The sequence below is a fragment of the Aquarana catesbeiana genome, linkage group LG01, assembly GCF_042186555.1.
Source record: "Aquarana catesbeiana isolate 2022-GZ linkage group LG01, ASM4218655v1, whole genome shotgun sequence".
NCBI classification, from domain to species: domain Eukaryota; kingdom Metazoa; phylum Chordata; class Amphibia; order Anura; family Ranidae; genus Aquarana; species Aquarana catesbeiana.
In genome coordinates, this window is record NC_133324.1 from 882,400,253 (window position 1) to 882,424,595 (window position 24,343).

At 41.6% G+C, this 24,343-nt stretch overlaps 1 protein-coding gene across 1 annotated transcript in view; it reads right to left on the reverse strand.

Annotated features, from left to right (window-relative positions):
* The window catches only part of ABLIM2 (actin binding LIM protein family member 2), a 238,593-nt gene that overhangs the window by 78,175 nt on the left and 136,075 nt on the right, over nt 1-24,343 (reverse strand). The window contains exons 14-17 of the mRNA XM_073610745.1: nt 22,530-22,631; nt 16,924-16,977; nt 7,307-7,359; nt 1,574-1,709 (exon numbers count right to left, since the gene is read on the reverse strand). Of these exons, the coding sequence (XP_073466846.1) occupies nt 1,574-1,709; nt 7,307-7,359; nt 16,924-16,977; nt 22,530-22,631 (345 nt within the window). The remainder of the gene's footprint in view (nt 1-1,573; nt 1,710-7,306; nt 7,360-16,923; nt 16,978-22,529; nt 22,632-24,343) is intronic.

Below are 24,343 nucleotides of genomic sequence, written 5' to 3' on the forward strand. Positions count from 1 at the left end.
CAGACATTAAAAAGGTCATAGACGGATTGAAATTTGAATTTCTATCCATGTATAGGCAGGCTGACTGTGCTGAAGTGAATCTATCGATCGACTTCAGTACAACCAGCTTTTTTTGTTTGATCACTGCCAGTGGCTATAGCCGCAAGCAGTGATTATTGTATTCTGACAGCAAGAAAACCTCCAAGCATCAAGCAATTTCCTTTCCTTTAACCAGTGGCCTGCCTAAGGCTCAGTTCACAAAGCTCTGACACAAGGATAAGGCTCTCTAAGGCCACCTTCACACTGGCATACTAGTGTGTACACCTGTGCAAGGGCCATGTTTACCTGCACAAAGATGCACAGCTGTGTCTATGTTCAGGGCCGTGCGCCCACACCCGGATGGATGTCAAATGGGGAGAGGCGGCTGTGTCTGTGCATCCGCTTTGTCCCAATTGACATGAATGGGACTGCCTGCACAGGGATGCATATAATACCTGTCCATCCCGATGCAGGTAAGCACATCCCTTGCACAGGTTACTCTATAATACCCCTGTTTTAACGTGAACTGTTAGACAGGACAATTTGATTTGTTGCAGGCTGGCAAGTTGAGATGGGAATTTTTCTTTGCTGTTGTTTGACATGCTTCGCTCTTCCATGTGCTCCTTGTTGTTAAGGCCAGTTATAGGTTGGGGCAGTTGCCCTGTAATACACCCATATGAATGAGGCTGAATGTGAATATAATAGTTACATAGGTTGAAAAAAGACACAAGTCCATCTAGTTCAACCATAAAATAAAATTAAAAAAAATAAAATAAAAAATATCATACAATCCCATATACCCAATCCTATACCCACAGTTGATCAAGAGGAAGACGACCCCCCCCCCCCCCCCCCTCAGAAAAGCAGGATACAATTTGCTACAGCAGGGGAGAAAATACCTTCCTGATCCCAGAGAGGCAATCGGATTTTCCCTGGATCAACTTTACCTATAAATGTCAGTACCCAGTTATATTATGTACATTTAGGAAAAAATCCAGGTCTTTCTTAAAGCAAACCACTGAGCTGGCCAGAACCACCTCTGGATAGAATCTATTCCACATTTTCACAGCTCTTACTATGAAGAAACCTTTTCGTATTTGGAGATGAAATCTCTTTTCCTCTAGACGTAAAGAGTCCCCCCTTGTCCTCAGTGTTGCCCGTAAAGTGCATAACTCAAAACCAAGTTCAGACCATACCAATTTCACCAAGTTCGCTATATGGACTATATGTTCAAATTTTAAAATAACTGTAATTTGTTTGAAAATAAAAATGCTTCTCCTGGTGTGTTGGCTTTGTGAATTGAGCCCATTGCCTGATATTCATCCTATGTGAGGTTAATAAATGTTTCATTTATGAGGGCTTCTAAGGGTTTCAGATCAAATTTGTACATTGCCTTCTCTCTTATGACAAAAGGTAGCTACCAATATTGGTTCTATATGCTGTATAGATAGCTTGTTTTCACCAGACCAGAGTTCTTCTTGAACAGTGGTATTCATATACTGTATACAGTAATACCCAATATAATATATGGCAATTATACAGTGTTATAGTTCACCTGAGTAGGAAGGGTCTCCCGCATTTCTCTGAGATGAATCTCTGTAGGTTCTGGTACTGAGACAGAGTGAGCGCGTGTCTGCATCTGGAGAATTGACATCAACCTCTCCCTTCAGAATCAGCCAGCTTGTTTTAGCCTAAAGTAAGAAAGCATAACATATTGATTTCTCCATTTTTCAAGAACTTCATCCAAAGTGAGGGATTAGGTGACAAGATGTGATAAATTGACCTTAACATAGTATATCCTCTCCTACTGAGTGGTGAGCATTTCCAGCAGCAGCTCACTCCAGCCATGCAGAATGTGTCCAATCACACAGAGCAGAATATGCAGCACATGGCCTTCGAATGGTCAAATCCAAGCAATTTGGATTTGCAATAGTTTCCCATTGTGTTCACCTCGTTCCCCTCAAATAATAAAACGTTTATTATGGGAACACATCAGAACACGAGACTGCAGACTGCATTAGATGTCACATAGGAGGGATACTACCTCTTTCAGAGACCAGACCATCCAGTTTATTCAGATATGCACCAGCTGGCAACAAGCTTAAATGTAGTGCTGGGCTTTCCTATTAGGCCCCTTTCACAAGGGGTAGAATTGGTCCAAGTTGATCGATCTGCTCAGCGGGGGATCTCTCTGCTGATCCCCGCTGAGCAGGCGGATGACAGGCTCTGCATAGCGGACACAGCCCGCTGCTCTATGGGGCGGTCAGATGGAAATGGACTGCATGTCCATTTCTATCCGATTGTCATTCGATCTGATCCGCCAGAGGGATGGGGAACATATCGCCATCCATCTGTTTTTAGTGGACCGGATCGGATTGGATGCCGGCAGGTGAAAGCGGACACATGTCTGCTGACATCTGCCGCCCCATAGAGAACAGTGGGTGGTCCAATCGGGTCTGGCCATGGAGTACTGATTTGTCCTGTAGAAAGATGATGCTTCAAAGCATTTTTTCACTTTTGGAGTCAAAATAGACTGTGTACTTTACAAGTGTAGTTGTACTAATTCTCCCCAGAGCTTCATGAATGTGATGAAGCTTCACTTTGCAAAGAATACCCAATAAGGTGCAAGGAAAATGAAAAGGGAGCACTTATGCATGGCATACTTGAAATTATGGTTGGACTTTTGACAACAAAGGTCCGACGGTCTTTCGACGGAGTTACGACGGACTTTCTAACGACCGGACTTGCCTGCACACGATCACACCAAAGTCCGTTGGATTCGTACGTGATAACGGACTAAATAAGGAAGTTGATAGCCAGTAGCCAATAGCTGTCCTAGCGGCGGTTTTTGTCCGTCGGACTAGCATACAGACGAGCGGATTTTTCGACCGGACTCGAGTCCGTCGGAAAGATTTGAAGCATGTTCCAAATCTAAAGTCCGTCAGATTTTCGATCGAAAAAGTCTGCTGCAGATCCGATGAAGCCCACACAGGATCGGATTGTCCGCCGGACTCAGTCCGTCGGACCAGTCCGGTTGAAAAGTCCGCTCGTGTGTACGCGGCTTAAGGCTGCAATCACACCTCAAAAAGTGTCACGTATTTGAGCATTTTTCTGGCATTTTTCAAGTGTTTATATGCAAGTTTTTGAGCGTATCTGTAAAATGTTTTTAAAGCGTTTTTGAGCTTTAGCATTTTTTAATTAGCAAATAAAGGAAAATATCATCTGTTTCATCATTTTTTGCTGCGTTTTTCAGCTTTTTAATCCACTTTTATTTATTATTTATCTATTACATTTTTACTTTTTTCTGTAAGGGGTTAAGTGTTAAAGGTTAGGGTTAGGGAATAATTAACTTATTATTTATTTATTCTGTTAGGTTAGGGGTTAAGGTGAGGGGTTAATATTAGGGTTAAGGGTTGGGATTAGGGTTTTCTATTTATTTATTTTATTATTTGTTTTCATATTTTATTATTTATTTATTATGATTTATCTTCATGTAGCCTCCCTGACGGAACTACTGAGTGTGTCTCGGGGTTAAATTTCAGCACCATTAGTGGTAACCCCGAGCCACACTCGGGATTACATCTCAGGATCCTGGTGCAGGTTACTTACCTTGTCCCCAGGATCCTGCGATGTCCCCCACAGTGTCTGCGGGCTCTGTCCTCTGCACGAAGCCTCTCTGTTCCAGGCTCCGTTCCCTGCGAGCGCCGCGACGCACGGGGGCGGAGCCTGACGGCAAATTCAAAAAATTGTAAAAATCATAACACATACAGTACTGTAATCTTACAGATTACAGTACCGTATGAAATCATTTCACTTCCCTTTTGTCCCCAATGCTTTGGCCCATGCCCTGCATGCAGTTTTATATGATATACAGTATACTGTTCTTTCTGCCTGGAAACTTGAGATTGTCCATAGCAACCAAAAAGTGTCCCTTTACGTCAAAAGTGGCTTTAGACCAGCTAGAAAACAGCGATAGTAAATTAGAACACTTGCAGAATTGAGCGATAGTGAATCGTGGGGAAATTTATTTTATTATTATTATATTATTTTTTTTTTTAATTATTTATATTTATTTGTTATATTATAATTTATGATTTTGTGTTTCAAACTTCATCATACCCGGGATATCTACTAGACTCTTGGTGGACAGATTTAGGTGTGTTATTGCTAAGAATTACAGACCTACAATATAAAACGCCAAATTGCTATGCAAAATAATTGTACCGCTTTGAGATGCAAAAATCTGAAATAATCATACCGCCAGGAGGTTAACTATTGCATTTGAGCAGAAAAACCCTCAAAAAAGCATGAAAAAACACAATAAAACGCTTAAAAAACACACAAATGGAGGGTTGCCATGCATTTCTATGGAACTACAAACGCTTCAAAAACTTACCAATCTGCCCGATTCAAGCTACAAAATAAGCTTCAGAACTTTTTTGAGCTTCGGGCATTTGGCTTCAGGCGACTTGTAGTGGAGATGTGAACGATCTTCATAGAGAATAATTGAATTTTTCTCCTCCAGCATTTTGGAGCTTCGAACTTCAAGCTACAAAACGCTGAGGTGTGAATGGGGCCTCAGTTTCTCTTCTTCTGCCAATTAAAACTCCACTATAGGACACACAGGAATGATGTGATTCTCACACGTGCATGATAGAGTTGTATTACCATGTCACTAATCTTCACTCTCCAACGTCTTACAGATGCCAAGAGTGTACACAGCAGGCAGTTTTAATAAGGAAATCCTTGCCCATTATACAAGCAGTTGTTCAACAGATGAGACATAGTAAGTCTCTCCTACCCAATAATGTAAACAATAACAATTTTTGGAAGATGGTTCAGTTTGATTTTAAGTGAAAAAGTATTGGTTATTGTACAAGTAAGCACAAAGATCCCCAACAAAATATCAGATTTTCTTAGTTACCAAATGATCTGCCCCCGCCTCTTAGTGCTCCCCCTCCAGACAGTCGAGTGGTTCTCCATGCTGCAAAGAGCAGCACTGATCAAGTGACTTCAGCTCTGCTCTCTGCATCATTACTCTAAAAGATATACAGTGCCTTGAAAAAGTATTCACACCCCCTGAAATGTTCCACATTTTGTCATGTTGCAAACAAAAATATAAATTTATTTTATTTAGATATTAGGTGATAGACCAACACAAAGTGGCACAGAATTGTGAAGTAGAAGGAAAAATGATAAATGGTTTTCAAAATTTTTTACAAATAAATATGTCAAAAGTGTGGCGTGCATTTGTATGCTCTCCCCCCCCCCCCCCCCCCCCCCCCGAGTCACTACTTTGTAGAATCACCTTTCTCTGCAATTACAGCTGCAAGACTTTTTTGGGGATGTCTCTACCAGCTTTGCACATCTAGAGAGTGACTTTTTTGCCCATTCGTCTTTGCAAAATAGCTCAAGCTCTGTCAGATTTCAGATTGGATGGAGAGCGTCTGTGAACGGTAATTTTTAAGTCTTGCCACAGATTCTCAATTGGATTTAGGTCTGGACTTTGACTGGGCCATTCTAACACATGAATATGTTTTGATCTAAACCGTTCCACTGTAGCTCTGGTTGTATGTTTAGGGTCGTCGTCCTGCTGGAAGGTGAACCTCCCTCTCAGTCTCAAGTCTTTTGCAGACTCTAACAGGTTTTCTTCAAAGATTGCCCTGTATTTGGCTCCATCCATCTTCGCATCAACTCTGACCAGCTTCCCTGTCCCTGCTGAAGAAAAGCATCCCCACAACATGATGCTGCCACCACCATGTTTCACAGTGGGGATGGTGTGTTCAGGGTGATGTGCAGTGTTAGTTTTCCGCCACACTTAGCGTTTTGCTATTAGGCCAAAAAGTTTTAATTTTGGTCTCATCTGACCAGAGCACCTTCTTCCACATGTTTGCTGTGTCCCCCACATGGCTTCTCGCAAACTGCAAACAGGACTTCTTATGGCTTTCTTTCAACAATGGCTTTTTTGTTGCCACTCTTCCATAAAGGCCAGATTTGTGGAGTGCACGACTAATAGTTGTCCTGTAGACAGATTCTCCCACCTGAGCTGTGGATCTCTGCAGCTCCTCCAGAGTTACCATGGACCTCTTGGCTGCTTCTCTGATTAATACTCTCCTTGCTTGTCAGTTTAGGTGGACGGCCATGTCTTGGTAGGTTTGCAGTTGTGCCATACTCTTTCCATTTTCGGGTGATGGATTGAACAGTGCTCCATGAGATGTTTAAAGCTTGGGATATTTTTTTTATAACTTAACCCTGCTTTAAACTTCACCACAACTTTATCCCTGACCTACGTGGTGTGTTCCTTTGCCTTCATGATGCTGTTTATTCACTAAGGTTCACTAACAAACCTCTGAGGGCTTCATAGAACAGCTGTATGTATACGAAGATTAAATTACACACAGGTGGACTCTATTTACTAATTAGGTGACTTCTGAAGCCAATTGGTTCCACTAGAATTTAGTTAGGGGTATCAGAGTAAAGGGGGCTGAATACAAAGCACGGCACACTTTTCACATATTTATTTGTAAAAAATGTTGAAAACCATTTATCATTTTCCTTCCACTTCACAAGTATGTGCCACTTTGTGTTGGTCTATCACATAAAATCCATTTACGCTTTTGGTTGTAACATTTCAAAATGTTGGAAAATTTCAAGGGGTATGAATACTTTTTCAAAGCACTGTATGAGCAGGGCGCTGTGGTGATGACCCTTCTGGGGGCAAGTCTGTGACACCCTGTATTCAGAGCTCCATGCCACAGCGACGGCTCCTGCACATGCGTGACGTCATCACAGCTCCAGCCACTCATACAGCTGGAGTCTGCAAACCCGAAAGACTGGGTAAAGATCGAAGACCTGTCATCGGTGACAGTGAGCCGCTGGAGGGCTTCATTCTAAGGTAAGTATTTCATAATGTGCTAGTATGTGATGTGATGTGATGTTTTTTTTTTTTTTTGCCGACTGCGGTTTTCTACTGCTTTAAGTATAAGAAAAGATGATGACCATAGTTTAACAACTAAAGAACCTTTGTCATACTTGCGCTTGTGACAACAGTTACTGTAAAACAGACCTAGGACACTCAGTAGAAGACATAGGGGAAGGCCCCCTGGGGCCAGGGTCTAGCAACAGCCCTGATAACATGCATTAACAGCTTAGGGAATCAAGCCTCTTTCTATGTATACGGATTCTCCCATTTTTTGAGGCCTAAATAATCTCAGCAGAGTCTCATCTCTGACTCTTAGAGCAAATTCCAACAAACTCTATCTGGGTAGAATCACTTCTACTTGTTTACCTTTCTGGTTTCTGGATCCATATTGAGCTCCTCTCCCACAGATCTCCTGGATGCTGAAAAAGAAAATATTGTCCATTAGAAGGAAATCATATACTTAAAATCCTAGGCCCCCCATCGACTCTTTTCCTGTACTCTGAAAGGCAATGAGAAATGATGTAAAATTAGTGGAGGCCAACTCTAAATAAACCTGCTTCAGTTTGTGCTCATTAGATTCCATATAAAAATGTAGCTTGTACTAAACTCAAAAGGTGGGATATAGTACGGTAGTAGTTGACGTGTGTTAGTAACATTAGCAGTGTATGGAATGCATGGTCTGCTGTCCAATAGTTGCTCGCCTCTTGGCAAGTTGAGCTGATGATGCATTCTCATATCTCTTGGGTACTTCAGTGGTGAGATTTTCAGTTCCGTTCCAGCTCCTTCCATTACATTGGCAAGAGATGATTTCACTCTGACCTTACGGAGTCTTCATAATGTGGAACTAATAAATATAAAGGGCCCCACTTCAAAAAAGAGACACCTTCATTACAACATTGTAGGAGGAGAAGAAATGCAATTTTTTGTAGGGAAACCTAATCACTTTAGAGAGAGATATGAAGCCAATAGATGATTCAACATACCAAAGACATCCCAGAAGAAAAATATTAGTTTTGGGTGGAATAGGTCTTTACCAGAAACAGGGAAAAATAAAATGAACTCTTTATAAAAATGTTTACCTTTAACTAAATTATAAATGCACATATTATATTTTTGCATATAATAAAATGTGCATTTATAATTTTTTTTACACAGGAGCCAGCAAAGTTTTGCACACATTATTAGTGGATCGCGGATGCAACATCAGGCTCCTGCACACCAGCTTTCTGTGCATACCTCTGTACAGGCTTTCAGTTAGAAATCTGGAGGAAGATTTAATGGACTAAGAGTGCTTTGATCTGAATACTCTTAGCCCATTGAGAACAACAAGCTGACTGCTGCAGTGGAAAACAGGACTTTCATGCACACATCTCTGTGAATGAATGACATGGCCGTTTGCGGGCGGAGTCCCACACAACTGTGCTGAATTTAAATGTAATAAATGGGTGCGGGGGAGAGGAACCCCTAAACACAGGCACAGGGAAGGTGGGGCTCAGTGGATAAGGGGGGTATGCTTGAACATGTTATACCCTAAATATGGATGTAACATTTGACATGTTCAAAAGGTGAACTTATTCTTTAGCGCTGTTTACACTGAACAACTTTGAAATCCTGCTACTGAAGGATTTAAAAGCCACGGGTCAGTGCGATTTCAGGTGCGACTTACCTGACATCTTTAAAGCAGGAACCACTAAGGAACCGCAAAGTCGGACTTGCACCGATTTGAACAGTTCCATTGCTGACAATAGGGTACGCTTTGTCATACGATTTGGAACTTGCAAATCGCATGACAAGTATCACCGGTGTGAACAGGGGCTTAATGTAGTCTTCAGATAGTACTTGTAGCTTCAAACTGTTTTAAGTCTGGAAGATTTGATACAGCCAGTAGCTTCCAAGCCTGGCGGGTGCCCTAGTAGCCCCAAACACTATATGCCCAAAAGTTTGTGGACACTTGACCATCATAACTACCTAAATGGCCAGTGTATGTGCTCACCTCTCCAAATTACTGAATTCAGGTATTTCCAGAGGTTACTATAAATACTACAATAAAAAAGGCATTTTAGACAAGTGTGTGCTTCCGATCTTGAGACAACAGTTTAGGGGAGGTCCTTTTCTGTTGCAGTATGACTGTATTCCTGTCTGCAAAGCCAGGGCTATTAAGACAAGGTTTGTCAAGTTTGATGTAGAGGAATTTGAGTGTCCTGTGCAAAGTCCTGACCTCAACCCTACTAAACACCTTTGAGATGAATTGGAACACCAATTGCAAGCTAGTTCTTCTTGTTCACCATCAGTACCTGACCTCTCAAATACACTTTTGACTGAATGGTCACAAGTGTCCACAGACACAGTAGAAAATCTTGTGGAAAGCCTTCCCAAAAGAGCAGATAGTGATGTAGCCACAACTCCACAATAATAAAATGGTGTGGTAATTAGGTGTCCAATAACATTTTGGCCAAACAGTGGCCATTGTGCTCATTTTTTGCCTCTCTGGACATCTGTTGTACTATGCACTTCCAAAAAGAATGTAGCTAAGTGTAGACTGCCATTTAGTGCAAACGTGGAACCCTAGCCAGATGATATATTTCTTTGTTTTATTTATTGCAAGAGAAAGTAAGGATACCTTTTATGTCCCGGATATAGTGGTTTGTTTAGAAGGATTAAAAGCTATGTTGAGTTGTTGTTTCTATCTGCTGGGGTAATTTCCACAGATATACTGGTCATAGGGGACAGGAGTGAGAATAAACCTTCCCAATAGAAACACAAAGAACAACAAAATTTTTTTTGGTGGAGACATGGTGGGTCAAAACAGGTTTAATGATATCTGTGCAGCAGTTGGACAGTCAAAGAAGGTGTGACTTCTGTCCAAGACACAATGGTCAGCAAGGCTGGAATTGAGTGACAATTTTGCACTAAATAAGATTCTAACATTTCCCACTACACGTACAAACGGGTTATTATTGCAATTTATGTCATGGTTGGATTGATTTAATCTCATTTCCTGTTCCAGTGACTGCTATTTACAGTACAGGAAGTCAGCTACTGTATTATTATGTGGCTACAAAGCCTGCAAAGATTTTGGACCCTTGAAACACCCTTGAAATATGAAACACTGGATTTACTAAAACTGGAGCACTCAGAATTTGGTACAGACATGCATGGTAGCCAATCAGTTTCTAACTTCAGCTTATTCAATTAGGCTTTGGCAAAAAAAAACCTGGACGCTGATTGGTTTCTATGCAGAGCTGCACCAGATTTTGCTCTCTCCAGTTTTAGTAAATAACCCCCAGTACTGCTCCATTCCATTTGTCAGTAAAGTTGTCTTACTAAGACATTGTGTAAAGTGCAATAACTTAACAATTCTACACTAGTCTGACTGCAGGAAACTGAAAACCGATCGGTTGCTATCTTGCCAATTATCCTTGTCCTCCCCCTAAGTTTGGACTAGCCAAGGTCAAGTAGGAACACTCACTGGAAGATGATCCTGTAAATGACATAGGTGGATCTGGAACTGAGGGAATGATTCAGACTGTGATTCTCACATTGTTCCTAATTAGGTGGGCTGGTGATTCATGAGTATCGTGTTGTTCTACACTTAACAAGATAACGAAAAACAGCTTTTACTGGCAAACACCCACGTAACATCAGCAATTCTATAATCTGAAAAACTGCTACTTTAATAATCTCTATAAAGAAACCAGAGTACATGAGACCTGGATGAAGATGCATAAAGCGATGTAAAGACATTTTTGTTCTTACAATAAAAAAGATGTTATACTTATCTAATCTGTGCAATGGTATTTTACAGAGCATTGAGCGTTCCCTTACCTCATCTTCTGGAGTCTGTCAGCACAGTCCACTCCTCCTCTTCTCCGAGTGCCCACTCAGCAAGCACAGTGCTGAGGAGGTACCAGTGCGACCGCACTCCCAAGCTGGGCTGTGTGCATCCATTGACAAACGCAGCGTGGCTCTGCCACAGCCCCCCTCCCTCCTCACATGATTTCACTTACAGCAGCAGCAGCCTATGACTCCCCCTGCCGCCTGTCTCCTGTGATACCAGGAAGTGAAGGGAGAAGAGCTGCAGCCAGGACAGCACTGGATCGAGAGAGGACTCAGGTAAGTGTTTAGGGATGGGGGGCTAGTATTGGAAAGTTTTTACCTTAATGCATTACAGTGGTTCTAAATGCAGAAGTTTTTTTTTACCTTACTGCATTCTATGCAATAAGGTAAAAAACCTTTTGCAAGCAGCCCCCCCAGTCCCCCTACATACTTACCTGAGCCCGATCTTAATCCAGAGATGTGCACGAAAGCAGAAGCTCTCTTGGCTCTCCCTCCTCATTGGCAGAAGTGGAAGCCATTAGCTCCTGCTTCTGTCAATCACAATCAGTGAGGGGGGAGCAAGGGGCGGGGCCAAGCCATGCTCTTTGTGTCTTATGGAAACACAAAGCCGGGTCCGGAGAGTACACGAGTGCACCTATAGCAAGCAGCTTGCAATGGGGGCCCTTGGCAGGGAGGAGGGACCAGCAGCACCAGCGGGGGGCTCGTGAAGAGGAGGATTGGGGCTGCGCTGTGCAAAACCATTGCACAGAGCAGGTAAGTATGACATGTTTGTTATTAATTAATTCATTTAAAAAAAAATAAGCACTTAGAATCACCTTATGACCCCTTTCATACTGGGGCGGTTTTCAGGCGCTTATGGCGCTGGAAATGGCCTCTGCTAAGCACCTGAAAACCGCCTCCCATTCATTCCAGTGTGACTTTTCACACTGGGACGGTGCGCTTGCGGGATGTTCCCAAAAAATCCTACAAGCAGCATCTTTGGGGCGGGTTGGGAATGCTGTATTTAGCGCTCCCAAAACGCCCTGCCCATTGGAATGAATGGGCCTGAAAAGCGCGTTGAAAGCACCGCAAAATGGGAGTTTTTAACCCTTTATTTGGGGTTAAAAGCACCCAGCCAGCCGCCAGAAAGCAGCACAAAAGTGGCGCTTAAACAAAAGCGCTGCTAAAATGAGTGGCGCTTTAGCGCTAACGGCCAGCACTTTCAGTGCGAATGCACTGTAAGGAAAAATGCAATGAGACTTTAGAACTACTGTACTTAACATTCGTGCAAAACTTAGTGGGTCTGATTTACTAAAATAAAACACACAAGAAGCAGGCTATGTGGAGAAAAAGCAAACTTCTCTTTCAGGTTTGCATGAGTGCACGGACCTTTGCACAGCTAGCAAACATATACCTTAAATGATCTAGTAAAGCATTCATTCTTTTTCTGAAGCATATGTCACAGTCCCTGTGTTTGCACCTTCAAAGCAGACATGGAGCAGTATGGAATGTGTTTATTAAGATAATGGCTAAAAAAACCAAAAAAAGCACAATAGCACCACGACTGCTTACTAAAGTATGAAAAAAGTGTATGTGCAAAACAAAACAGCAGCTCTGAAAAACCCCTATGCCATACTGATGGTACAGTCTAGGGTAAGTATGTATGTTTATCATTACAACAAGCATTTGGAATTAGCAGTGTATTAAATCAGGTATGCATGCTTGCCGCAGCCTGCACTTCTTCATGTGTGCCGCCTTACACTCTGAATTAGCTTTTCCTTTGACATGCATTTTACAATGTGTTTTCAAAGCGTCTTTTCCATTTAGAATCTGGAGTGAACAGAGTTACCAGCCATTGAACAAGGCTTGTCAATACCTGTTGCCAACACATCAAAATGTATGTTATAGGCATTTTGATACACTGGCAACAGGTATTAACAAGCCATTGACATCTATGGGCCCCCAAAGTTATTGAAATACAGAAAAAAAGTGAGAAAAATACAACAGTGTAAATGGGCCCTAAATGACATCAGTGAGCATATCATGCTGTAATGTTCCTACATGAAGTGCAAATGCAAAATAGCTAGCAGATGTGTGTTAGCTTGAAAAACAGTAAAGATCACATTTTTATGATATATTTTGCACTTAGCTGTATGTTCAGAAGCTGGATGTGTGCTGCTTCTCAAACTACATTTATGGATATATTAGCAATATGTACACTATCACGGTTGCACATCTTCATTAGCATTATATGCATATAGTAAACACTGCAAGTATAGAACTGGGTTTTCTGGCTGCACTGTGGACAGGTACGTAATTTTGCACTTCCGGGTCTTGCAACCCGTTCCTGCTGTGATTGGACACAGTGGGGTCCAGCGGACCTGATGTTCGGCGGCACCCACCAATTGATCCCGACAGAGGCAGAATGGCGGTCTGCCTATGTAAACAAGACAGATTGCCGTTCTGCTAGTAGGGAAGACAGAGATCCTGTGTTTCTACTAAGTGCACCCCCCACACAGTTGGAAAGCACTCCCTAGGAACACATTTAACCCTTTGATCGCCCCTGATGTTAACCCCTTCCCTGCCAGTGTCATTAGTACAGTGACAGTGCATATTTTTTAGTACTGATCACGCTATTGGTGTCACTGGTCTCCAAAAGTGTCACTTAGTGTCTGATTTGTCACAGTCCCGCTATACGGCGCTGATCGCCGCCATTACTAGTAAAAAAAATAAATACATAAAAATTCCATAAAAATGTCCCATAGTTTGTAGACACTATAACTTTTGCGCAAACCAATCAATATACGCTTATTGGGATTTTTCTTACCAAAATATGTAGCAGAATACATATTTGCCTAAATTGATGAAGAAATTTGATTTTTTACATTTTTTTGATTGGATGCGTTTTATAGCAGAAAGTAAAAAATATTGTTTTTTTTTTCCAAAATTGTCGGTCTTTTTTTGTTTATAGCGCAAAAGATAAAAACCGCAGAGGTGATCAAATACAAACCAAAAGAAAGCTCTATTTGTGGGGAAAAAATGGACATCAATTTTTTTGGGTACAGCGTGGCACGACCACGCAATTATAAGTTAAAGTGACGCGGTGCTGTATCGCAAAAAATGGGCTGGTCAGGAAGGGGCATAAATGCGCGTATTATTTAGCAAATCAGGCCCATCAGATTCTGAGTCAAGTTTTTCTAGATAAAAAGGCTGACTCAGGCAAGTAACAGAACTGAACTAGCACTGTTGCATTAGCAACAACTAATATCTGCAGTCTCTGTTCATTCAGAAAACAAACGAGGGTGCGGATACCCACGCACCATTAGGCCACAGGGTTAAAATCAAACTTTTATTAGGCTGCATTCACACCGGAACATTTTAGCTCGAAGCTTGAGGCTCGCAGACGCTCAACAAGGAAAATCCCATTAATTTTTCTGGCCGCTGTCCTCTCTCAGGTGTGAAAAGCGGCCATGGAAATGGCTGGGATTTTGCTTGTTATTAAGCATCTTCGAGCTTCAAGCTTTGAGCTACAAAACACTCAGGTGTGAATGCAGAATTTAGAGTTACTTGGAAAAAAAGGGCATTATGTAACAGAAACTGTGTGTGTTTAATACTTATAAGTGGAGGCTGGGGCTCTAACACATTCTTTAAAAAACATCTCATCACTAACTGTGGCTCATTATTCTGGTAAATGTATTCATATCTCAGCAAATTAACTCACAAAGCTGTAGTTACAGTGTTACAGAGGCATAAACACAAGGCACTGGGGCATCTATATCCTATAATGGAAACCCATATACTGTGTGGTCTATTTTGGGGTGGAACAGGCAAAATTGTGACTGAGTAGCTGGAGGATCTGAGTGTAAAAATCTGACAAGTTTAGATGATTCTCAGTATTCTCCTGATATTGTGGAAAATATAGGATATTTCACAGTGCTTAAAAGATAGCCTTCTCCTTTTTGTCCACAAGATGGCGAAGTCTCTGCAGTTATTCTGCAGGAAGGGGCAAGCATAGCAGCCATTTTTGGCTACAAATAGAGAAAAAGGTTGGTTTGGCTGCCATTTTGCTGTTTGACCATGTGGTTATGGTCATTGAAATATTTTATTTCACATTGCTGCAGCCCAGACGAAGCTCTCCCTTTTGAGAGAAAAATGTTGGGTTCTTTGGGCTTCGTTTTTTTTTTGATTTATCACTGGTTTGATTTTGGTGTTGGTGAATTAGGGTTGCCACATCATCCCTTTAATCCAGGACACACATTAATTACACAGGTTCTGTGGCTGATTAAGGTGGTAATTAAAGTGGAGGGCAACCCTAAAATAAAATATTGCATCAAAAATCTTTAAAAAATTAAAAAAAAAAAATTAACTTACCTGAAGCCCTTGTTGCTAGGCAGTCTTCCTAACCTGCCTCTTCCTATTCCGCGGCGCTTCCTCCTCTTTGGCGAGCGGCCCCGTTGCCTTCTGGGAACTGTGTGTGTCCCAGAAAACCATGGGGCCATTCACAAAGCGCTTGCGACTCGCGCATGCGCAGTAGGAAACGGGCAGTGAAGCCGCAAGGCTCCACTGCCTGTTTCCCTTCGTTAAGATGGATGCGCCAGTGGCCGATCCGATGGATGGATCAGCCTCGGGGGGCCGACATCGCGGGCTCACTGGACAGGTAAGCGTCCTTATTAAAAGTCAGCAGCTACAGTGTTTGTAGCTGCTGACTTTAAAAAAAAAAAAAATATTGCGTCCGGAACCCCCCCTTTAAACACACTTGATGCCTTATCTGCATTAAATCAGCCTCAGAACCTGTGTAATTAATATGTGTCCTGGATTAAAGGGATGATGTGGCAACCCTATGGTGAATATGGACTGGTGACTCTTTATGCCTCTCTATATGTGAGCTCTGACTTGGTGTTTGAGGGAAGTAAGCCTTAGTGCAAATAAATTGACTGTAACATATGAACCATTGTCAGTGGTGAGAGGCTTTATCTAAAGAGTGTGTTAGAGCCCCAGCCCCTTGTGTTTTTGCCTCTGCAGCACTGATGTACAGCTTTGTGGGTTACTTTGCAGACACATAAATAAACTTACCAGAATAATGAGCCATAGTTAGTGATGAAAGGCTACTGTGTGTTAGAGCCCCAGCCTCCACTTATAAGTATTAAACACACACAGTTTCTATTTGGATAATGCCCTTTAACTTTAATAAAAGTTAGGTTAACCCTGTGGCTTATTCGATGCGTGGATATGCACAACCTTGTTTGTTTTTTGAATGTAGGGTTGACATTTTTCACACATTAGGTTTTTTTAGTTTATACAGTGTCCTATTAAATTTAGTATAAAGCTGAGTAATTTTCAGTTTGATGAACCAGTGCCATGGGGGCAGGGTGCATATTCTGAAAGCAGTGAGATAGTGCTCTGGAACACATGGCATTCATGTGCATGAGGACTTAATGTAAGGGGATTTAATCACTAATACACGGCATACTGGCCAATCAGTACATTTTCAGAATAAAAAGGGTTTTAAGGAATCAGCACCTCATGATAGAAATATGTCAGCTGCTAATGATGTTGTAAGCTCCAAGGGTGTCATCCTGGTATTGAGCAACTAGCCTGAAATATGCAAATGCTGGTTGTGGGTCAGAGACTTCTTTGTAGTTAGGTTAGGATAAGATGACAGGCCAGGGGTTTGCACCTTCAAAATATAAGTCAGCAATGATAGCTCCCACATTTATGTCCTAACAGATTGCCGTCTTTGTCCAAGTATATAAAATAAAGGCATCAAGGGAGTGTAATCACAATTCAATTCGAAAATTCGAAAAAATGATGCAGCTGCCTAGTCTGTACAAGAGCAACAAAGAGTTGTCATCTTCAGATCTAGATCTACGATTTCATTCTCTCTTTTTCTCATTTCATCTTCTTTCTTTGTACCTCTCATTCTAACTATCCTTATTGTGTTTAATATATAACCGAACTATGCTGTCAGAATAGAAACAAATGTATATAATAGGTAAATATATACAGCCATCAAGACCATTTAAAAAAAGTGCGATAATCATTTTTTAGGCATATCACATTGTATTTTGGTAATCAGTAATGTGGATTCATGAAATGTCACTAAAAGGATTTAGTATTTGATCTTCATGCAAAAGAAAGGCAAAGCAGCAAGCAGAAAGGGACTGTACCATGCTGTCTGTAGATAGGGGGTTTCCTATAGATGTTATCTTTACTTCCAGTGTCTACAGAAAAGAAAAAGGGAGAATAAATAAAAGAGAAAATATAGATTGCAAATTAAGATTTGTTGAACAGAAGGGAAAAAAGCAGAGATTGACCATAATCTATAAATTTCAAATTAAGGTGCGGTTGTTTTCTATGCACAGCAGAGGGCGCCGTGTTGCAGAAAACAGCCACAAGATTGCAGCCCAGCTCTGGAAAAGGCTAATATACTCTCATGATTACTCAAGCGTAGGAAAAAAAAAAATAGCAGAGTTGCCCATAGCAATCAGTCACTGGTCAGCTTTCATGTCTTGATCCATGCTAGAAAATTGACAGGTTTAACCTGACAAATTGCCACTGGCAACATCTTACATTTTCTTTCCACTCTTTTTGTAAAAAAAAAAATGCTGTCAAGTCAAGAAATGCACTTTTACCTTCCAGAGAAATAAGTTAGTACACAAAGCAAGCGTAAAAGGTTAAGAAAATAAAACGGCAGAACAAAATATCCTCAAATAAAAGCAGAAACTATTTCAGAACAGGCTTGTTATGTGTTATGAAAAAAACAAATTGATAAAATGAAAATATATTTTAGGGGCATTGCCACTTGGGGCACTGGGTTCAGGTCATTAACAAAGGGCCCCGGGTCTCAGGCTTGCAATTACTACCTCCTAGAAAGGGTCAGGGTGCTGACTGGTTCCTTCTTGGTAGCTGCAAAGGTAGAAATTGTAATAAAAACGTACATAATAGAGAGATAGAGAGATATCCTTGTGCGCTGTTTAGCCCCTAGTGCGTAGCAGACAGTGTATTAGAAGCTTCCTGTTTGGTAGTAAAGGACAAGCAGTAGGCAGAAAGACAATCACTCTGCCTAATATTTAACGCCCAACTCATTGCAAATATTTGTAAAATAAAACAGTCCCCCAGCAGGTGCTTGTAATAAAAAGCTGCAATACTCACCTTCAATCCGGAGCTCCCTTACAGTAATTCATTTTCACCATATGTCCTCAGTCTTTCAAGTTGAATGACACCCAGTGTTACTGAACAAGGAAGAAGGTAAAATAAAGCAGCTCTTGTCCCTCACTATGATGTAAGAGTGGATATATATTTTAATTAAAGGTTGCTACTTGTTTTCTAGTCCTGTGCTCCGGTTACATTATTTCTTCTGCTTACATTGTATCAGATCCTTCCCTGATCTGTGCCACCCAAAACTGCGGATTCTTCTTGCCCATTGTGGCTTCCCTAACTCTGGACTTCCAAACTTTTGTTTAGCACAGCCTCAGTGTTATTAGGAACGCTCATACCCTCATATCTTAGCAATAGTGCTGTGGAAAATTAGCCAACAAAGGCTATGATTTAAACCCCAAACTTTCATACACACTAAATAATGGATATTAAAAGCACCACAAATGCCAGAAAGGTCTTCAGTAATGGTCCAGACTAAAAAGGCTACCCTCCTGGTCAGGTACATCTGACCATATCTTCTATTTCAAGAAGTTCTAAACCCAAATACTAAAATGCCATGTAGGCTTTAAAATGTTTTTGCAGTTTCAGAAGTTGTTTCCAACTATATTAAAGAATAAAAAGATACCTGATGATTTAGCCAGGAAGATCCTTTGCCAGGCACTTCCTGTTATGGGATGACAATTGCTATCACCCTGTCACATGCTGCCCTGATGAAGACTACAAGTGGCCCTGTGCCGACACACACTGCAAAAGTATGGCCCACTCTTGTCGTTATCTGGAAGCCAGGCCAGAACAATAATGTGCAGACAACACTGGAATCATAGCTCCCAACTGTCCCTGATTTGGAGCAATGTCCCTCTGTCCCTCATTCCTCCTCATTTGTCCCTCATTTTGGTCTGATCTATATAGTTGTATATAAAATGCACTTTTTATCCATCAAAAAGTGTTTCCCAGTTCTAAATCCTTCATCCAATTTCTAAATTGCAGCATTTGTAAATTCCAAAAGCCAATATAAAGCAATATTAGTGGTAAAAAAAAGCACTTGTGGGTTTATCCAATCTTGTTTTTTTGTACAATTCTCCTTTGAGGGGGCGTGACCAGGGGTGTGTCCTATGCCTGCATACTTTTGTGTCCCTCATTCCCATCTCAAAAAGTTGGGAGTTATGCTGGAATGAGTGCTTTGAAGACAGAAAGTGCCTGCCAAAGCTGGGTGAGATCAGCAGCTCTGAGATGAAAATAAAAAAAGGTATTAAAGAGGATTTTTTTTTTTTAATGGCAGTATTATACGATACACAGTGCTTCAGTAACCAAAATATCATCCAATGAGGGTTTAGATATATTTAAATTAATTATTGTGAATCTGAAAAGCATAAAGGAGGTCAAAGCTTTCTATAAGCCATGGAAAAAGTGGGAGTGGCCAACCAATGACACTGTTCTTTTTGCTATTACAAAGTTGCAAGAATGTTAAAGTGCTAATACCCCCCCCCCCCTCCCAAAATGACTGAATATTGCAGTTTACCAATTTTTTGGGGGTGGTTGAATTAATTTTCTCTTTTTAGGCTTTTTTTTTTCCTTAAAGGGGTTGTAAACGCTCAGGTTTTTCATCGTAATGCATTCTATGCATTATGGTGAAAAACATCCTGTAGTGCAGCAGCCTCCGTTTTACTTACCTGAACCCGATCTTTCCAGCGACGGAGACGAGCAAAGCAGCTCCAGCCACTGTCTAGGGTCCTCATTGGACAGATTGATAGCAGCAGGAGTCATTGGCTCCTGCTGCTATCAATTCCAATCCAGTGACACGGGAAGTGGGGGGCGGGGCTGAGTTCTGCTGTCTGTGTCAATGGACACAGTAGGACTCGGGAGCGTGCCGGCACAAGTGCCCCCATGGAATGCGGCTCTCTGTGGGGGCATTCGAGAAGAGGAGGAGCCAGGAGCACCTTTGGGGGACCCCAGAAAAGGAGGATTGGGGCCACTCTGTGCAAAACCCCCTGCACAGAGCAGGTAAGTATAAAAAAAAACAAAAAAAAAAAACAACAACCTTTACAACCCCTTCAATATTACCTGGTGGCCTGGCTAGTAAGTATGATATATTTCAACTTCCTTAACATACCGAGCTGTCCAGCCAAAGTTAGAGGGTGGAGCCATCGATTTAACACTGACAGGGGTGCTTACAATGGTCAGGTTTAATTAATATTCATAAAACCTTTATCCCAAAAGAAAAAAAAAAGTTTTGCATTAACAGCTTAAACAGAGTTAGCTGGAGTTCGGATTTAATTTGTTAGTTTAAATCTGCTAGTGCATCTAACAACTAGTCTCCACCCAGGCTGAAAATGCTGCTGTCCAATTGGTTTCTCTATTGCTCCTCCATCCAGAGTGGAGACCCCACACACCCTAAGACAGGGCGCTTGTTACTGGCCGGATCACCAGGTAAAAATAAAGGAAAAAAGCCTAAAAAAGGAAAACTATTGTAGCCACCACATTTAAAGACTGGTAAGCTGCAATGTATTGCATTTTTGATTTGTGTAGCTAAAATAAAAAAAATAATCAAAATCAGCACAAGGGACATAACTAACTCTTAGTAGGATGTGTCCCTTGTGCTGATTCCTTTTCTATTAGTAGAAATCCTCCTCAATCCTTGCTCCCCCCACCCGTCCTGCCATAATCTTTTGGCAGGAGTTTATACCACTATCAGATTGTCACAGGCGCTCATCAAATGTGCCTAACTATGCCTGCCCTTTCCACCCAGCTGCTCCATTTATAGAAGCTGTACTAAGGCCCCTTTCACACTTGTACGACTTGTCCTATGACTTGGGACTGCAAAGTCGTATGACAAGTCATTCCCCATGATTTCCAATGACTGCCATTCATATTAATACAACTTCAAGTCGTGCTGACTTTAAAGTAGTCCCTGCACTACTTTGGTCCGACCTTGATGCGAGTTACACAGGCACTCCCTGAAATCGTGACAAAAAGTGTGTCAAAATCGTTGCCGGGAAATTGCGGCAAAATCTCGCAACTTTGAAGTCGTGGTAGTGTGAAAGGGGCCTAAAGCTTCTATGAATGGAACAGTCTCTGTAAATGGAGGATGGGTGGGTGATAAATAGGTCTGCCCCCTCCATTTATACATCATATTTCATTCATACAAGATGTAGCATGGTTATATTGAATGGAGCAACTGGGTGAAAAGGACGGGCATAGTCAGACTCTCTTGATGAGAACCTGTGAAAACCCCTTAGTTGTATTAACCCCTACTGCACTGGAATTTTACAGCAGTGGGGTTGGGCATGGACTGAGGAGAATTTCTACAAATAGAAGAGAAATCAGCACAAGAGATATTACTTTAGGATACAGTTTAAGACATAGGGGTTGATTTACTAAAACTGGTGCATGGTAGCCAATCAGCTTGTTCAGTTAAGCTTTGACATAAAACCTGGAAGCTGATTGGTTTCTATGCACAGCTGCACCAGATTTTGCACTCTTGAGTTTTAGTACATTAACTGCATAACATCAAACGTGCCATGTAGTCAGTACAGACTTAAAATAAATAAAATAAAAAATAATTAAAAGAAATAAAGAAATAAAAATAATTAAAATCACATAAAAGCCTACATTTAAAAAAAGAAAATACATCCCCCCCCAATAAACTTGATGAACTACCAAAATATAATCTTGTAAATGAGGAATTTTGGTCCTGGACCGCCTGGAAGAGTGTGACATGCTCTCCTCCCACATAACTTCCAGTACCAGTATTGTAGGAGGGAGCATTACACTTAAGATGAGGACAGAGATACGGGCGGTGCCAAGTTGGCTCTTCTCTAGAATGATCCAGTAGATGTCCGCCTATACAGTACTTTCCACAAGTAGGTGTTCTGCTTCAGCAAAATCCTATGTGGTTGCTTAAGGCTCTATTCACACTTGTGCCTCTTGTCTTATGACTTTGGACACATAAAGTTGCATGACAAGTCACAGCCCATTGATTTCAACGGAACTCGTTCAAATCTATGTGATTTAAAGTTGCAGCAACTTTGAAAAGGTTCCTGCACTACTTTGTTGCGACCCTAATGCAAATTGAGTGCCAGCGAATGTAAAAGTCGCATCAGAGTTGCATTCCACAGTCGCATTCGAAATCGCACAGCTTTGGAGTCGCACAAGTGTGAACGGAGCCTTAGACATCCAATGAGTGGGCACTGGAGATGCCAAGTGACAATGCTATGCCCTAGATGTCCTTCCGCAGAAGGTTATCTGCATACATTTCCCAGGGAGCATTGCCATCCTACTTCTACTTTGTTCTCTACTGAAGTCATCTCAGTCATTTCACTTTTTTAGTATCAGCCAATAAATAAATCATGGTCTCTAACCCTTCACCAAAAGGGACGATTTTTAGCACTGTTAGGGAGGCAATAATTAGCCCAGTTTTGCTCACACAAAGAGCAGTTCAAAGCTTGCTGGTGATTTCCAAGGAGAGGGTTTTGATCAGCACAATGAGTTACTTGTCAGATTTACAGCAGTAATTGGAAAAATGAATCAGGCATGCATTGACAGCATGCAAACAAATCATAAGAATCTACAGGCTTCTCCAATTAATGATGGCAAATTAGCAAAAACACGTGCCTACCTGGAACATGGAAATGTCTGGGCGCCTGCTGATAGGACGAAGACGTGGATTTGGTGTCTGAGCACATAGACAAGCTGGGGGTACTCTGCCCACTTTCACTGCCTCCATTGAAAAAAGCAAAGAGAACAAATGAAAGCAAAGTCTGAGAACAAAGTCATATGCTTCACCTTCACAGCACCGTGGTCTACATTCATAACAGGCCTAACAATGAAAAGGCGAAAACTGCAACTGTACATTATAAAGTGCTGGAAGCTAGTATGTATTAACACAGCCATTCTGAACCAGGATTCCATGGTACCCTAGGGTTCCTCCAGAGGTTGCTAGGGGTTCCCTGAGCTGTGGCTGATTAATCTCCTGTTTGACGGTGCCTGGATCCAGGACCAATACCACTTGGCATAGCCAGCAGTGTGACATCAATCACCTTTTTAGCTATATGTAAGGGTGGCATTTTAACCATCACTGTAAGGGGGCACATTCACCCTACTGACAATCAATGTAAGGTGCATTTTTGCCATTGACCCAAATTAATTAGTTTTAGTAAGGGTTCCCTGAGATCTAAACATTTTTTCAAAGGCTTCTTCTGGGATAAAATGATTGTGGAAGGCTGCATTAATATGTAAATTCTCCTTCATCCACATACTTCATACATTGTACATCTGATATTATAAGGATCAAGCAGTGAAAGAGTAAGATAGACGTAACTTGTATTCATTTACTTTATTATTATATAACCTGTTCACCTACAGCAGGGATCCTCAAACTTTGGCCCTCCAGATGTTGTGGAACTACACATCCCATGAGGCATTGTAAAACTCTGACATTCACAGACATGACTAGGCATGATGGGAATTGTAGTTCCTGAACAACTGGAGGGCCATAGTTTGAAGACCCCTGACCTACAGTATATATTACGACTCATGGGAAAAGTTCTAATTTTTCTGCTAGTCTTGTAGTCTTCTTAAAGGGGTTGTAAACCCTCAAGGTTTTTTGCATTCTATGCATTAATGTGAAAAACCTTCTGTAGTGCAGCAGCCCCCCAGAGCCCCCCTTTTACATACCTGAACCCGATCATTTCAGGGACAGTGATGAGCACGGCAGCTCCAGCCACTGTCTCGGGTCCTCACTGGATAGATTGATAGCAGAAGGAGCCCATTGGCTCCCGCTGCTGTCAATCAAATCCAGTGACACGGGAGCCAGGGGGCGGAGCCGAGTCCTGCTGTCTGTGTCAATGGACACAGCAGCGGGACGCAGGAGCGCGCCTGCACGAGTGCCCCCATGGAATGCAGCTCTCCATGGGGGCACTCGAGAAGCGGAGGAGCCATTAGCGCCATTAAGGGACCCCAGAGGAGGGCCACTCTGTGCAAAACCGTTGTTTTTGACATGTTTGCTATTTTATATATATGGATATAGATATATATCTATATCTATAGATATATATCTATATAAATATCTATAGATATAGATATATATCTATATATATAGATATATATATATAAAAACGGACCTTTAAAGTGTTTGTAAACCCTCACATATACCCAGTGAAGTGAATAGCCTCAGGTGATACACAGAGATGAAACAAATCCTCCTACATAAGTTTCACTTGTTTATCTGCAGTCTTCTCTTCTCTACATTAATTTAAAAGTGCAGATATGTGATAAATATGTGATAGCTGTGATAAAATGCCTCTACACCTGTCAGGAGCAGAGAGGAGGGGGTGGAGAGCTGCAGTTATAGTGTGTGAGCTAATTGGAGGAAAGGGACACGCCCCCCTCCACACAAGGCACAGGATTGAAGGAACATGCAGAGCTCTGTTG